Source organism: Lutjanus erythropterus, chromosome 18 (genome assembly GCF_056507025.1).
Source record: "Lutjanus erythropterus isolate fLutEry1 chromosome 18, fLutEry1.hap2, whole genome shotgun sequence".
NCBI classification, from domain to species: domain Eukaryota; kingdom Metazoa; phylum Chordata; class Actinopteri; order Lutjaniformes; family Lutjanidae; genus Lutjanus; species Lutjanus erythropterus.
The window spans coordinates 31,014,637-31,030,472 of NC_139334.1; the positions used below are offsets into that span (position 1 = coordinate 31,014,637).

The following is a 15,836-nucleotide window of genomic DNA, read 5'->3' on the forward strand; positions in this document are numbered from 1 at the left end:
TGTTTCAAAGTGCATTACTGTAGCAGCTTGTGGCGAGCAGAAGGTCTTAAAAGTCAGTGTCTGAATGAGGAATAATCCAGTGGATGATACATTTCCCGGTCAGACTTTCAGACTATCTATCTATCTATCTATCTATCTATCTATCTATCTATAATAAAACTAAAACCATTTTATTTATTCTCAAGGACCTAGTTTTCATCCCTGTCAATCTTGACAAGATGCAGTGGAAGTTTCTTAGCAGGAACCAGAAAACAAACCGGAAGGAAAGGGGAAGAAAGAAAAGGACAGAAGAAAGAAGAAGAGGAAAGCAGGATTGAAGGACAGAAAAACTTACTGGGATGCAGCAGCATTTGTAATATTTTGGCGACGAGGGCGGGATGGCTGAATGTGTCAAACAGAAGAAATGATGCAATCTGGTAACAAATTCGAGAGAAATTTTTATTATGAATATGGCACCTGTAAGATGGTCAAAACCGGGTTACAGAAAGACAACCATGTATGTGACATGTTCCTCTGAACGGATGAGAACCTAGTAAACTTATAAAAGAACAACTGCTATAAAAATGAAGTATGTACATTTTCGGATTTGCAGCATTATTCATGGTAAATGAACTCAAAAAGATGTCTTTCGAAAATAATAATAATAATAAAAAATAAGCCAGGCACTCAAAGTTAGCATCAGTTAGTCATGTGTTTTTCCCCTCTTCTGCGAGGAAAAAAATCAAAACAAAAAAATAGAAATGTACCATAGTTTTCTCTTTTTTAATATTTTAATTTGTTTGTATTTAGAATTTTATAACACTGTTAACATTGATAATAAGAGATTCCCTCTCTCCCGTATTTCAGCTACTTGGCACCAAGTTCCTCATAAAAGAATCTGTATAATTGTACAAGAAATAGTTAAAAACACAGACACAGTTTCTTCACAGGTAAATGAAGTGATTTTTCAATATTTGTAATTCTTAAACACTATGTATTTTTGACAGCAGCTGTGATTAAGGTTTTTACGTTTTTAAAATCACCAGCAAAGTTTTCATTTTTCGACATAAAACACAGAAAAAACATTGAAACAGCTTGCACCGGCTGTTTGGTTTTTGTTACATGTGGGTGTATTTCCTGGTTTCGTCTGAGTTATGTGCCCCCCCCCCCCCCGCCCATCCCAAAAAAAAATCCCCTTGTCTTTACCAAATGGGGCCCTGCCATTCGTTTGTGCCCCGCCCCCCGCTTTCACGCAAAACCACCAAAAGTAGAAAACGCTAAAATCCAGAGGAGCGCAGAAACAAAATGCTCCTGAAACGACTGAATTTAACATTCAACCATGAACGACCCACCAATCAACCGACAGATCGAGCGGCCCGAGTCACATTCCTCTTATCGAACACAAAAATAAATAAATCCGTTGTTAAATTTCACCTGTGTTTGTTTTTTTTGTTGTTGTTGTTTCACACGTTAGTTGCAGTAACAAGACATTGATTCTTCACAGAAAGCACAGACGCTACAGATTGTTTTTCCTGATGTGAGGGGGGGATTAGAGGCCCGGGTGGGTTTGACAATACAGACTTTTATTCTTCCAACAGGCCTCCATCGCGTCCCCGTTTGGGCTTGACAGACTTTAAAAAACACAAAAACCGCTGGACCGAAAAACAAAAAAAAAACAAAAAACGAGGGATCGATCACGTGAAACGCATCGGACGAACTTACTAAACATGCAGTTCAGTTTTCCAAAACACCTATAAAAATAGATTTATAGTGCGAAATATTTTTTTCTTCTTTTAATTTCTTTAGAAATCTTTAAAACCGTTTTTTTTTTATTACGTGTCCTGAAATAGTGATTTTTTTTCTCCCCCCTTGAACCACTTGTGTAACTTTGTTTGTCCCGTGAGAGAAGTTTGCGCAGGAAGTCAACAAGTTCGGTGGGAACCAATGAAATACACCCAATGCACACAAGACGCCCCAAGGGACTCTGGGAAATGTTTCACAACTGAGGCTTTTGTGGTTTTTCCAGGACTACATCTAGAATGCTACTTTTAGGCTTTTCCTCATCATAATTTAATTCTATATAGTGTAAATATTTATTAGTTATTCAGTACTTTGTACTCAAGAGCTGGAAACTGCAATTCCCAGAATTCCTTAGTGGCAAAAACATGGCTCCATAAACCTTTGAGCTAGTTAAAGAATCTTTTCATCTCTGAGAGAAAGGACAGCAAGATAAAGAGGTTTGTATAAGACTACACAACAGCAAAAAGCAATAGCAGAGAGAGAAAGAGAGAAGGATTAGAAAACCAAACAAAAAAAAGAGGTTTTACAAAGACAAAAAGGAAGCAGCGAAAATAAAGGTGGACTCTACAAATTTTTTTTTGTTTTTTGCAAAGGCCACCGAACACGAAATTCCACAAACCTCCACTGGTTTCACTAAGACTGCAGATAGAGGGAGACAGAGAAAGAGACGGGGCAAGAAAGAAAGAGGGTCGTCTTTCTTTAGGCGTGTCAGCCATCCCGTAGACTCCACCCCCTCTCCCTCCAAGCCCCACCCATTGCTCCTCCCCCACACTAGAGAGAGCACAGAGAAGACAAAGGACAAAAACAGCTACAGTAGCTCAGTATATACTGCATATAGTCAACACACACAGAGAGAGAAGTCGCCATGAAAGACTTTTTGACAGCCAGTGACACTAAACACATCGGTAACACGTTTTTACGGCTTAATCACACTGGGTAATAAGGATGACAGGATGGTTAAAGACGGGGCTGTCAACTTTAAAAAGATGGATGTCGTGACAGTATTTTTTTTTTTAACTGTTTTAATTATTACTTGTTCTCATCTTTTTTTTTTCTTTTTACCAAAAAAGTAGAAGAAAAAAAAATTACAAATGAACGAGAATCACAGTGCTTTTAAAACACCAAACTTGTGAGATTAACATTTCTTTTTTTGGCAACGGAGGCTCGGGAAGAAAGAACACAAAACAGAAGAACAACGACAAAGACGACATTGTTTAAAGGAATGTGATTTTTTTTCTCTTCCTCAAAAAAATTCATATTATTTTTTTGTAGTTATTGGATTGATTGTTTGATAGATTTGATTGATTGAAAATGCATGTCTTTATTACAATCTCCTTGTTGATATGTGGTTTTTTTTATCACAGGGTCCGGCGATGAGATGGAAGAGAGTGGATTGTTTAGGAAAGTTTTGTGGAGGTGATTCTGGTTTAGGAAGAAGAAGAAGAAGAAGAGGGGCAGGAGGAGGAGGAGGAAAACAAACAAAGACAAAGAAAGGAGTTGTAGTACAAAATTTAACAAAACAGTGATCAAACAGGAGCCGGTCGAGGTTTTCAACATTCATTTTTCAAGTTAGTGACACTAGTGTATTAGCCTCAGTCTCACTGAGAATAAAAAATTCTAAAAAATAAAAACTATGTAGCCTAAAATTCAACCAATCAACTCCATGTTGCCATGCGGAGCGGCCCCTCGTGGCCCAATCAGATTAAGACAAACAAAGAGGGGACATGTAGCGTAATACATGGAGATGTTGCTGATTTAGAGGTTCTAAGGTTCTTGCTGTGTTTCTGACTTTCCTGAAGGTCAGATGGGAAAAAAAAGGTAAAATTGTTCCCCCTCCAAAAAAAAAAAAAGAAAAAGAAAAAGAAACACGATCAGTCTGTCAACGAGCTGTGGGTTCGTTTACAGCACCCACATCAGCCAGCTGAATCAGGGTTACTGGACGGTCGGTAGCACCATGAATCTGTAGATCGACAGGTAGAAATGTAGACGGCAAGATTGAAGATCAGGTAGACAGAGTGAAAGGTAAGAGAGAGAACGACAGGTTGAGATGGGAAGAGATGTCGAGGAGGTTATGTTTGGTGCGAGACCTGTAGGTAAACTCCTGGGATAAAAGAGGAAGTAGTAACATTCGATAATTCACAGGTCATTACCCGGCTGAAATTGCTTTTTTTGTTTTTCTTCTTAATGCTTGATTCGTAAGTTAAATCTGAGCTAGAATATTTTATAAAAAAGGAAGAAAGGAAAGAAAAACAGCATTAATTCTCTAAACTATTCCCTCAATCGAGAAACGTCCTCAAAAACCTTTTTTCAAAAGATTATTACCTCTGAGACCTTTGTTGGGCGCAAGAGAGCTCCCTCTTCTCGGTTTAAAAACTTTCTTTTCAAGCCTTGATCACATCAAGATACATATGGAGGAGCGCCACATAAGAGTTTTCTGTCCGTTACAAATCCCTGTACCGTCCTCCTTTAAATACACACAATCAGCATCTTCATAAAGATGCAACAGAAACAAGTCAAATAATAAAAATTATCCCCGTCAGGCTCCAGCGGAGTCCTTAGGCAATAGGAATTCTCTGTAGGCAAAAAAGGAATTCTTTACAATAAAGAATAGTCTGTTTTTTGTTCATTTGTTCAAGAGAAAAAACGTTGCTGATCGCAAGAAACAGGAGCAAAGAGAGAGACTGAGAGAGGAGAAGAGGATGAGGAGGAGAGAGAAAAAAGATAGAAAAGGGGGACATGTTTGAGGGTCATTCATGTCTATTACACAAGCTCAGTTGCTCAGATTCAAAGTGCTAGAGTACATTTGTCATCCTTTCCTGTCCTTTCTCCCCTCTCGGAAACACAGTGCTGTGTTGATAAAAGATAGCAAGTAAATAGTCTTTCATTTTTTTTTTACTAGTGAGTAGTCTTTTACTTTGACACAGTTGTTGATTCCAGAAACACAGTAATGCGGTCTTGAACGTTTTGCGTTAATCCTCCTTCCTCTCCAGAGTCGTCTGCGTGGTGTGGATCCCGTTGCTGTACACGGGGAACGGTAGAGTCGAGAAAAGTCCTTCCGCTGTGGTGAAAACGTTGGCTGCGGTCGGCATCTGGCCTCCCAGGGCGCCGTTCGTGCCCGTGGCAGTCGGAGATCCCACAAACGGGCCGGCGGCTGCTGCCGCTGACATGTTGAGCCTGTGGACGTGGTGGTAGAGCATCTCCATCGGCGTCTTAGGATCTAGGCCGAACCCCGAGCTGTCAACAAAGTTCATGGCAGCGTTGGGGAGGAGGTTGCCTTGCGCCATGGCCAGGGTGACGTCCGCTGGTGCATACCTGATGGTCCCGGTGGTGTAGACCCGTGGAGCCGTCGTGTTGGTGGAGGCCAGAGTCCCCGTGACCCGGTGAACCAACGGGAGCACCACGTTACCAGCCTGTAGGCGCTGTAGCGCCTCGAGATCACCAGAGTACAGCAGTGAGGAGGACGAGGTTGATGAGGACGAGGAGGATGAGGACGAAGAAGAAGAAGACGAGGTGGTGGGAGTGCCTTGTTGCTTGTCCCGTGGGGAGGCGGAGAGAGGAGGAGATAAGGGGTCGGCAGAGGAGGCGCTGGAAGGAGGAGCTAAACTCGCAGCACTGGAAGCAGAGGACGGGGCAGAACTTCCATTGTAAGGAGGCTTCCTCACTCCTCCTGCTCCTCCTTCGGTTCCAGGAGGGGTGAGGACAGATTCAGGAATGGCTACCTGGAGGGAACCTCCCTGGGGGGAGGGGAAAGTCTCATGGGTTCCTGGAGCGGTGGGCTTGGACGTCATGCTGTACGGGGACTCATTTCTGGAAATCTCTCTGTTGGGCGGGTAGTTCCAGATGCTGCTGTCGTTGTCAAAGTTGATCGGTTCTGCCATCTCCGTCTTGATTTTCAGGACAGAGGATGTCGCACTCGAGCTGTTTGGGGAGCCAGAAGAGGTGAGGAGGTGAGAGGAGCTGGCGGATGTGGCCTGGGTGGGGTCAACCAGTGGCGTGGTGTCTCCTATGGCGACGGGGCTGGGCGTGGTTGAGGAGAGACGGAGCCTCCTGCTTCGAGATCCGTCCCATTTCTGCACTTTCCTCCTCTTTCGCCTCTTCTGGAGCTTGCTTCCAGTGTTGGCACTGTCGCACTCTTGCACATCTCCGTCCTCTTCCTCATCGTCATCTTCATCCTCCTCTTCTTCTTCCTCCTCTGATGAAGAAGTTTGCGAGTTGTGCAGCTGTACTTCTTCCCCTTCTCCATAGTGCTCTACTTTAATATGAAGCCCGCCCAGATTACCCAGTCCTCCGATAGCGCTCAGTCCCCCTAACCCTCCCAGTCCCGCTAACCTCCCCAGCCTTCCCCCTCCACCTCCCCCTCCCCCTCCTCCTCCTCCTCCTCCACCTCCTCCCCCTGCTGCCTCCTCCTGTTCCTCCCCCTCTCCATCTGAAGGTTCCAGACTGTCGTCACTGTCCTGGCTCTCGGGGTTACTCGAGCTGTCTCCCTCCTCCTGACGCTTCATTTCCTGTTCGGAGGAGCAATGTGGTTGGCCGGGCTGCTGCTGACGCTTACTGTCTGTCTCCGGGTCCTCGCTGCGTTCTGATTGGTGACCCGACTTCCCCTCGGACTTGGCATTCTCGTTGTCTGTTGGGAAAAAAAAAGTAAGTTGATTAAAAATCCAGGAGTCAAAATATTCTAAGACACCTCAAGGGCATTTTTAGCTTCATCACAGTTACACTTTGGTCCACATTGAAATTTCTCAACAAATAACTGATGGATTGTCATGAAATTTTGCAAAAACTGATGATCTGTTGACTTTATCTTTAGTGCCACCCAAGTTTCAGCCCAGTGTGAAGTCACCATTTGGTTTGTCAGCTTCTGTTGTGAAGCCTCGAGTTTGGCCATTGACTTCTTGTTTTTTTTTTTTTTTTTGGAACCTCAAGTGGAGCAGAGGGTGGAGCTGGAGGACACATGTTGCTATGCCTCTGTCTCTGAGGAAATGCTGTGGTAGCGACTAGTCAATCACAGGGTAGCCATGCCCCGAAGCAGCGTTTCCCAGTCCTGGTGCCTGGGGCCCGCTGTCCTGCATGTTTTCGGTATTTACCTGCTCCACCACACCTGATTCAATTGAACAGGTCGTTTTCAGGCTTCCATAGAGGCTGGATGATGAAAACATGCAGTGGACCCCAAGGACCAGTTGCTTAATTTCAGTAAATGTGACTGTTGCTCAATATTTATTAGCCTCAAAAGGGTGACATTTACTACAACTAAACAAAGCAACATAGCTTAACTAAAAGAAGACTAAGAGTCGAAAGTCCTGCACTGTTCATTAAATCCCAAAATACCAAAAGAACAGGCAACATACAAGTTTCTCCCAAGATTGTCACTAGAAAAAAGATAATGGGTTTATTATAATCTAAAGGGTTGCATTGTCTGTGGAACAGGAATGTGATCAGGAAATTTTAAATAAAAGGCGTGGGATATAGCCGGTCAATATATTGGCCAGTGTAGATAATTATTGATCATGTAGGTTGTGCCTGACTACATGTTGTGTACTCCAAGGGGTGGAAGCGGCTAAGCGGCCATTATAAAGGCCACGCAAGCAGCACAGCTTAAAAGACTTTTACCCACCAGGTCCGATTATTCTAAGGAAAAAAAATAATAATTGTGTCGTGAGAGCAGATCAACAGGTTATTCCTTAAAACCTGTCTCCACTTGACTGAGATACTCAGGATTCAGCTGGTGTGTTTGAATTCCCGTGCAGTGAATCCCAGGTGTTGATCCTTTCATTTTTCCAGACAGGATTTCCATGTGTTGTGTTGTGTTGTGGACGCACTGATGTGTGTTCAGTATCTGTAGCTGCTGCTGTTCAGGCATGTTGGCTCTGTCCAGCCCATTACACACACCACACACACACACTTCAAACCCTGCCAGCGCACACTGAGGCCAGCGGCTGCCCAGCTGGCATCGCTCTGACTCCCTCATGGCACCTGAATGTCTACTCAATTGCTTTGTCTGGGGAAAACCTTGTATCTCCATTAAGTGCGCTTTCCAAGCAAAACAGATTTATTCTCAGGCTGGAATCAAAAATGGACCTGCGGTTTGAAGTTTTTCCCAGGGAGGTTTGGTTTGGTTTAATGACTTGACTTATAAAAATACCACATATCAGGATTTGTCAGCTATAAAACCGTAAAGTCTTGGACTTATTTCCATTGTGGCTCTGGTGTTCCCACAGTCTGCAGAGAAAGATACCAGATGTTATGTTGCATTACAGGAAGTGTCTTTGGAACTTAACTCAAACTAAAAGTCAAGATATCTTGGCACGTACCGCTCCTTTCACACACACAGTCCACACCGGAAGTGTTCAGGGACATTAGGGGTTTTGGGGGTGTGCTGTGTACTCACATGGGTGAATCAGTATCTCTAATTTTCCATCTCAAGACCTTGCAACATTATGCGAGCACCTGATTGGCATGTAGATGTCTTCAGGTAGATTGGACAGTGTGCACAGAAGTTATAGCAATTTCCTGTTTATGACGAAAGTTTGTCATCATTCAGCATAATCAACATCTTAAGGCTTTTCTAACCACATTTTAAGTTGATATGGTCAACCTCTTAGGAGGAGGAGACACGCCAAAGTCTAAAACATGTCACTTCCTGTTGCCAGCAGGTGGTGCTATAACTATGACTGAATATTGTCATTTGGGTGTCTTCAGGCCGGTACTCTTACTGTTATAGAAATTTCCTGCTTCATGGTGAGACATCAAAACTAAAGTTTGTTAAAATACAATGCATGAAAATGACCAAAACTGACCATGAAATTCAGAATGGCCAACTTCCTGTTGGGTTTAGGTGATGGGTCCAAGATACTTTTTTGTGCATCTGGGCATGATATATGTGTGTTCCAATTCTCGTGCATAAAAAATGTGCTGCGGTGGCTGCTGTTTAGTGTCTCCTCATGGTTCCATAATCTATCCATAATCCATGCTCTATACAGATCTGATGGAACCTTCCTCATTTGAGGTTCAACTGGTTTTGCAATCGTACAGTGATTTTCTCACTGGAGAATTGGCGCCATTTGCCGCTTATCTTGATGATCCAACTCCTAATTATCGCATAAAGGTGGTGGATGGAAGCATTCACTCGCATTTTCTTTTGCCAATTTACTTGAGATTTGCAATACATTTAAATAGAAACACAGCTTATGTCATGTTATGTCAGTTTTTATATTAATGTCATTGATATTATGTTGTGTTGCACCAATACAAAACAATAATAAACACACAGAGCAAAGGCCTGTTTGTTTTTGGCAATTTTTCTTGTGTCCTCTCCGGCTTTGTGTAAATTGCATCGGAACAGAACAAAGGTCAAAGGCCAGACATCTCATTTTAGAATATGTTGAGCCCGAGCACCTCGGGCCTGTTGGAGCCTGGCTGAAACTGGACGCCTCCCGCAGCAGCTGGCATCAGTTTACAGCCGACAGCGTGCCAGAATCGGTCTCCTCCAGCAAGAATAACAGCTGGCACCGATTCTCATCATGCCAACACAGGCTGCAGGACTTGATAATATTATGCTCAAGGTGGAGGCCCTGTATTGGTTTAAATTCAACTCCACTGGCACAGTGTGAGCTTTGTCTTCTTCAGAATTGGCTGCTTGAAATGTTGGTGACACACAGTAAGTTAATCCTTGATTTGTATTCCTGGATCTGAATTCAGATGTCAGTATTTTTAACATCTAATTTATTCTCCTGTATGAATGCTCACATTAGGTTAAGATCCCTCTACTGTTATTTATTATGTTTCTAGTGAAACATTATGTTATTCTCAAAAACTAATCTAGTAAAAGGCTCATTTTAATTTAAAAATGTGATTTTGGTCCAAAGCATGGAAATGAATGACTGAATTAATGAGGTCAAACCCAAACTCTTTGATTCATGTCACTTTTCATCAAATGTATTAACCGTCTTGTTGATTGTTCAGGTTACTGAGTGAGCGAGCACGGATTATTCACCAGGCCGACTGGGCTGCGGGGTTTCAACCTCCAGGGGCGTCCAAAACTCACCACGTGCGGCCTCATCCTGTCTTTGCTATTGTTAGTTGCAAGTTAGTCAACTATAACTGACCACATGATCAAATGTGATACTCAGTGAATGGTTTCATTGTGTTGAGAATATTATGCAGCATTCAGACCACATGAGTTCTCTGTGTCTCTGCTGCAACTGCCAGTCTGCATCAAACGTTTCTCATCAGTTAACTGTCAATATGACCACTTTAACCATTCCATTTTTTTACTGACTCTATTGTCACTCTAAAACACAAGGTGCCCATGCTGCATCAGCAGCCTGCAAAAACCTGCAAAACACAGAAAACTGCCTGTAGAAAAAAACTGGAAAATGCAGATCTTTAAGTGCTTATAAAACGGATTACGCCAACTACCAATGTTTGTTTCCTTCCTCAGAGAAAAAAGAGAGGGTGGGGCATTGTTCTGGTGCGCTCGAGCAGCTCTACACCTGTCCCCATCTCCACTTGAGCACCGTAACAGGACGCAGTCATTCCCGGTGGAATCAAGCCGTTAGTTAACCATTGTAACCATCCAGGCCAGGCACCAGGATTTTGACCTGGGGGCTTCTTGATCCATGCCTAGTCAGTTCACCTATAGACTGGCCCTTCATTTTCCTTTGTCCTAGACAGAATCAGACAAAAGCAGCTTCTTATTTCAAACAAATAATGTATCATACGTTTCTGGCTGAAATTACAATGTTGCAGAGAGATTTTCTCAGTGGCTGCTGGCTAACATTAGCTCTGTGAGTTGGTTGAACTGCTGATCCCCCTCAAACATTAAACACAATCTGTCCATGGAGCCACATGAGAGCACGTTCACTGGCGACTAACCTCGAGACAGAAGAGGAAAGTTCTGCTCAAAAATTTGCTCAGTTTGTCACCAACTTCTTCAAAATGTTGCTGAAGGGGTCATACAAGTTGCCAAATCTGGGGAGAAAGTCACTAAGTTGGCAACACTGTTGGCATCACCTCCTGTACATCATGGGCTTCACAGACATAAAACATTGATGAGCAGCAGCAGCGTGTATCAGTGCACGGCTGAAAAACGTGGGATGTTGTTTTGGTGCCTCTTTTGGAGGCTGTTCTGTGGAGTTCTGTGGCCTTTTTTTTTTTTTAGCCGTTTTGTCTTGTTGTTGTGTGTGAAGTTCGGAGGTATTTTGTAGCGTTCTGTAGAGTTATTTCGTGTTTTATTTCATTTTATGGCAGTTTGCAGCGCTGCCAGTGAGTGCTCAGTCCCTGCAGCTGTTGGCGTTCATCACCATCCAGCCTGGCACAGACGGCACACTGGCACCAACTGATAAAATATCTTTGGCTCCTCTCATTCAGGCTGTATCTCTTACTGCTGGTTATTATACTGCTAATACTTGAAGAGGGGCTTGTAAGGAATCACACAGGTTTTTATGAGAATGTTGTGACTGTTTTAATCTGAATATTATATAAAAACACTAAAAAAGTACAAGATAGTCTGCCTGTGATTTTTGTGATACTTCTTTTTCTTTTAGGATTTGCCTTTTCATTCTTCTCCCTCTCACACTGCAGTGTTAATTACTCTTTTTTCCATCTTTCTTTGTTTCCACTCCACCCTTTCCTCTGCTCTAGATCTTTCTTGATAATTTGCTGATGATTTCCTCTCCATCCTTTCTTTCTTGTTTCTTTCCTTTCCTTTCCTACAAACACAGAGTCTCTGCAACACTGCGATTGTGACATTTGTTCATTTACAGTATGACGTAGCAAAGTTACTGTAACTTTACACTTAAAATGTTCTGTTGCAACAATGTCACTGCAACATAACGCTTAAAATTATGTTGCAGCAATTCTGTCTTAGCAAGGACGTTGCATGTAACATCCTGGTGATATAAAGTGATGTTGACACAACATCTTCAAGAAGTTGTGTAAAGATTGAGACAACGTACTGGTGATGTTTAAAATGACGTGCTGCTGACAACACTCTGAAATTTCACGTTTCACGTTGATGGTGCAGCCACATCCCTGCAAGGACTTTGTGTTAGTCAGGGACCTACCAGAGTTTTCTTTGGACTCTGACTCGGAGTCGGAGGTTTCGGAGGACTCGGAGGTTTTCTCAGGCAGGTTGGGCAGCTGGGCGATGTCCATGGGCGTGTCTTTGTACTCTGGATTACTGTGAAGAAACACAGAGAGATGGTTTGGTTTCACTTAGTGACTCAATTATTCCCTCATTGGTTTTTACTATAAAATCTCAAATAAAAGTTGTTTGTTCAGTTCATCATGAGGGAGTTCATTTATTAAAAACAACACAATGGATGTGAATATCTCTTTAAATCAACTATTTATAATTTTCTACAAACTCTACATACATAACAACAACAGCCTGAGAGATGTATTGGTCAGCTGATAGTATTTGCCTGATATTGACCTGTATCAGTCGATATCAGCATGTTATCCAATATGTGCCGATATGATACTGTGGAAGATATGATTTTTTTTTTTTTGTGTGTGTGTGTTATTTTTTAAATATATGCATTTATTTATAGATTTTTTGATCTGTTGTACTTAATTAAAGTTTAATACATGCATATAGTTTGCTTTATTTACATTTTCTTTTATTCATAGAAATTTATAAGAATTAAAAATAAAGGTGATTCAGTGTCCTGATGTCATAAACTGTAAGATATCCTGCGTCAGGATCAGTGCAAAAAATTTGTTTTTATGTATCCAATCTATATTCTGTATATTATATTCTCTATAAAAAATATTATATCAGAAATCTTTTAATCCCTATTATTGGAATCAGTATCAGCCGCAAAAATTAACTGGATTTTAATTGAGCCCGAAGAACAAAAGATCCAAACTTTATTTTTAAAATGACACTCAGTCATATTTAGTGAAAATACAAAATAAGTAGCAGCAAAGATCTGAAATATTTTCAATGTTTAGAAAATTTTTGATTTAAATTACTTGAATGTACATCTTTACCTCAGTATTTTGTTTTTTCTCTCACAACTCCTCCCAACAATGTCTTTCTATTTAATGTACCTTCATAAAATTTTACAGTGTAATTCCCACTTAACACATTCATTTAAGCTATTAATTAATTGGTTGCATATGTGAATTCAGTCACACTTTATTTTACAGTATACTAATAAAATGATTTTTAAGACAAAAACTAGACATAACATGTCCTTTATTTGACAGTATTAGAACCTTTATTAGACCCTTATTAGACTTATTAATAAGTAATTATGGGCACATTACAACAGAACTGTACTGTAAACTAATCATTATATCTGCTGCTGTTACATTCAAAAACAATATGGAACCAGATTGAGACGTAAAGGCCAGAATTATCCAGGTAATATTTCCCTAATTAGCCTCAAAGAAAGTCTAGTTTTGTTGTGATGTATACCAAAATACCCTTTACTAAAGTCTAGTAAGGGTCTAATAAAGGGTCTAATACTGTCAAATAAGGAACATATTATTTCTACTTTTTGTCTAGTTTGATACAAATTATCAAACTGTAAACTAAAGTGCGGCCATGAATTAATTTGTCTATTGTTTGCTTATTCTTGTATTTATGTGCATATTCATTTGTTAATCTGTCTTCTTCATTTATCTTCATTAATGACAGACAAATCGCCATGGCGACTGAGCCAAGTTGACCTCTGACCTGAGGACGTAGTTGACCCAGATGATGTTCTTCTCGCTGGCGTTCTTGGCGTTGATGGCAATGGTGGCGCTGGACTGGATCCAGATGTACCCACCGTTCTTCTGGATCCAGCGGTAGTACTTGGTCACACACTGACCCTTGTTCATCACTGACAGACAGACAGACAGACAGACAGAGAGGGGAGGGGGGTGAGAGGTTTGTTATGTCATGGTGGATCCTGTTTGATATCCTGGGACGTTCCAGACTGTTGGACATCGCAGTGACGGAGCAGCTTGTTCATCACATGAGAGAGAAAAGAAGAAAAGTGGACGGAGGAGGGACGAGTTGGACAGAGGCGAGAGAAAGAGAGAGGGGCAGTCATCGGATGTCATGTGACAGCTGGCTGAGAGCTGCTCTGCTGCTGCCGTCATTAATCAGACCAGCACACACTGCCAGCCCCTGTGTGTGTGTGTGTGTGTGTGTGTGTGTGTGTGTCTGTTCATGTTTCTGTGTGTGTTTGATCGGTCTGAGACAATACACACCATTTCCAAGCTATGTTTTGATACTTAATACTAATATTTTAGCCTGTGAAGTTTTACTAAATAAAAAGTTATCATGCTAACGGTTAGCATGTTAGCTCAATTCACACACAACCAAAATACACAGTTAGGGGCCTTGTCCTCCCCAGCTGGGAGCATCTTTTTAGCTGAGATGTTTTGGTTGATGTGGAATATTTGTGTAAGTGATGCACATACGTAATTTCACAGTTTGTGTTATCCACAAATACTGAACATACAAATATCGGCACAGATCCACGCTGAGCAAATGTCCCTCTTAATGTTATTTTTCATGTGGACAATTATTGTTGTCCGGTGGAGGACTATGACAGTTATCAATATAAAAAACTAAAGATTAAAAAAAATGTTGTAAGTTGTGTTGTTTCGTCTTTGTTGTTATTTTGTCTTTGTTTGTTTGTTTAGTTTGTGTTTTGTGCCACATATGATGTGCACTATAAACTGTAGCCACCTTTTTCAGACTGCTGAGTCTCGGAGTTATGTTTAATTACTTTATTGTGGTATTTTTTGACTGAATTATTTAAGTATATGCAATTTTCTGTGAGAGGCTATGTATTTATTTGTATGAATTTGTGGATTTATACGTAATTTCTATTTGCAGACTGAAATAAATTCTTATTCTAATAATTCTAAAATGAGCCCAGATTAATTTAACCATTGGTTTACTTGGTTTTTCCCTCAGTAGCATTACAACATGCAGCCAAAAGAGCTGCAGTACCTGCCACTATCCACCAGATAGCGCTGTGTCACTGCGTCAGCGCCCCCGTGGCCTCGGGAGGTGGCAACCCCCTCCTCCACCACCCCTGCTCCGCCCTGCGACGGCACGCAGGCTATAAATTTGGCTAAATTAACCACTAAATGGTTATCTCAAGCAATATGTATTGGCATTAATCAGGAGCCGCTCAAACAGAAACAGTCAGAGACGAGGAGCGAGGGCCACTAAATTCATATCCCTCTCCTCCATTTAATTACGGACACAAATAGGTTTTTCCACGACAGAGAAGAAAGAGAGAGAAAGTCGGGGCTGATTTATATAAAAAGAAGGCCAGTAATTAAAAACTATTAGAAACTAATAGCATTGTTTAAGACGACATCCCCAGGGCTGCTGTAATTGACTTTGGTCGGGCGGCCGGCGCTCATTCGCTCTCTATTTGCCTATTCAGACTCAGACACACACACACACACACACACACACACACACACACACGCACACACGGAGAGATGGAGGGGAAAATAACTTGTTTGCATGTTAAGGCAGAGATGGTGAGATCACGTCACCTTGAATGTGACCTTGCTTTGTTTGTACGGCAGAGTAAATAACGACACAATGAATGCACACACACACGCTCACACACACACACACACACACACACACACACACACACACACACACACACACACGCACACACACACACGCACAGAGTGTGGTGCTGCCTGTTCAGATGACTGCAGGTCCTCAGAGAGCAGCTCAGTGTATCAGCATGTCCAATGGAAGAGGACACACACACACACACACACACTCACACTCGTACAAGGCTTTATAACTCCGGCATACTGCACACTGTCTCACATATGAAGCCATACTGTCAGCTGATGCTTACTGCTCGCCAGGACATAAAGACAAATCAATAGATAAAGGATACATAATCAATACTGACACTGACTTGGCCAATTTTTGGAGCTTATATTCTGCAACTGTTTGTGTCATTAAAGCTCCCATGAAACAGCTTCAAGTGTGTTTGTCGGTTACATGTTTTCTGAAAAAAACAACAACGACAGGTATTTAGGGAGGGACTTCATTGATTGGTGTTTACAGTAGC

At 41.7% G+C, this 15,836-nt stretch overlaps 1 protein-coding gene across 2 annotated transcripts in view; it reads right to left on the minus strand.

The window, feature by feature from the left end:
- Window positions 1-424: 424 nt before the first annotated feature.
- npas3 (neuronal PAS domain protein 3) overlaps window positions 425-15,836 on the minus strand; it is a 392,919-nt gene continuing 377,507 nt past the window's right edge. For both annotated transcript variants that reach the window (XM_084742352.1, XM_084742353.1), the window contains exons 10-12: window positions 13,463-13,610; window positions 11,841-11,956; window positions 425-6,403 (exon numbers count right to left, since the gene is read on the minus strand). In XM_084742352.1, coding sequence (XP_084598478.1) covers window positions 4,749-6,403; window positions 11,841-11,956; window positions 13,463-13,610 — 1,919 coding nt within the window. In that variant the 3' untranslated portion in view covers window positions 425-4,748. The remainder of the gene's footprint in view (window positions 6,404-11,840; window positions 11,957-13,462; window positions 13,611-15,836) is intronic.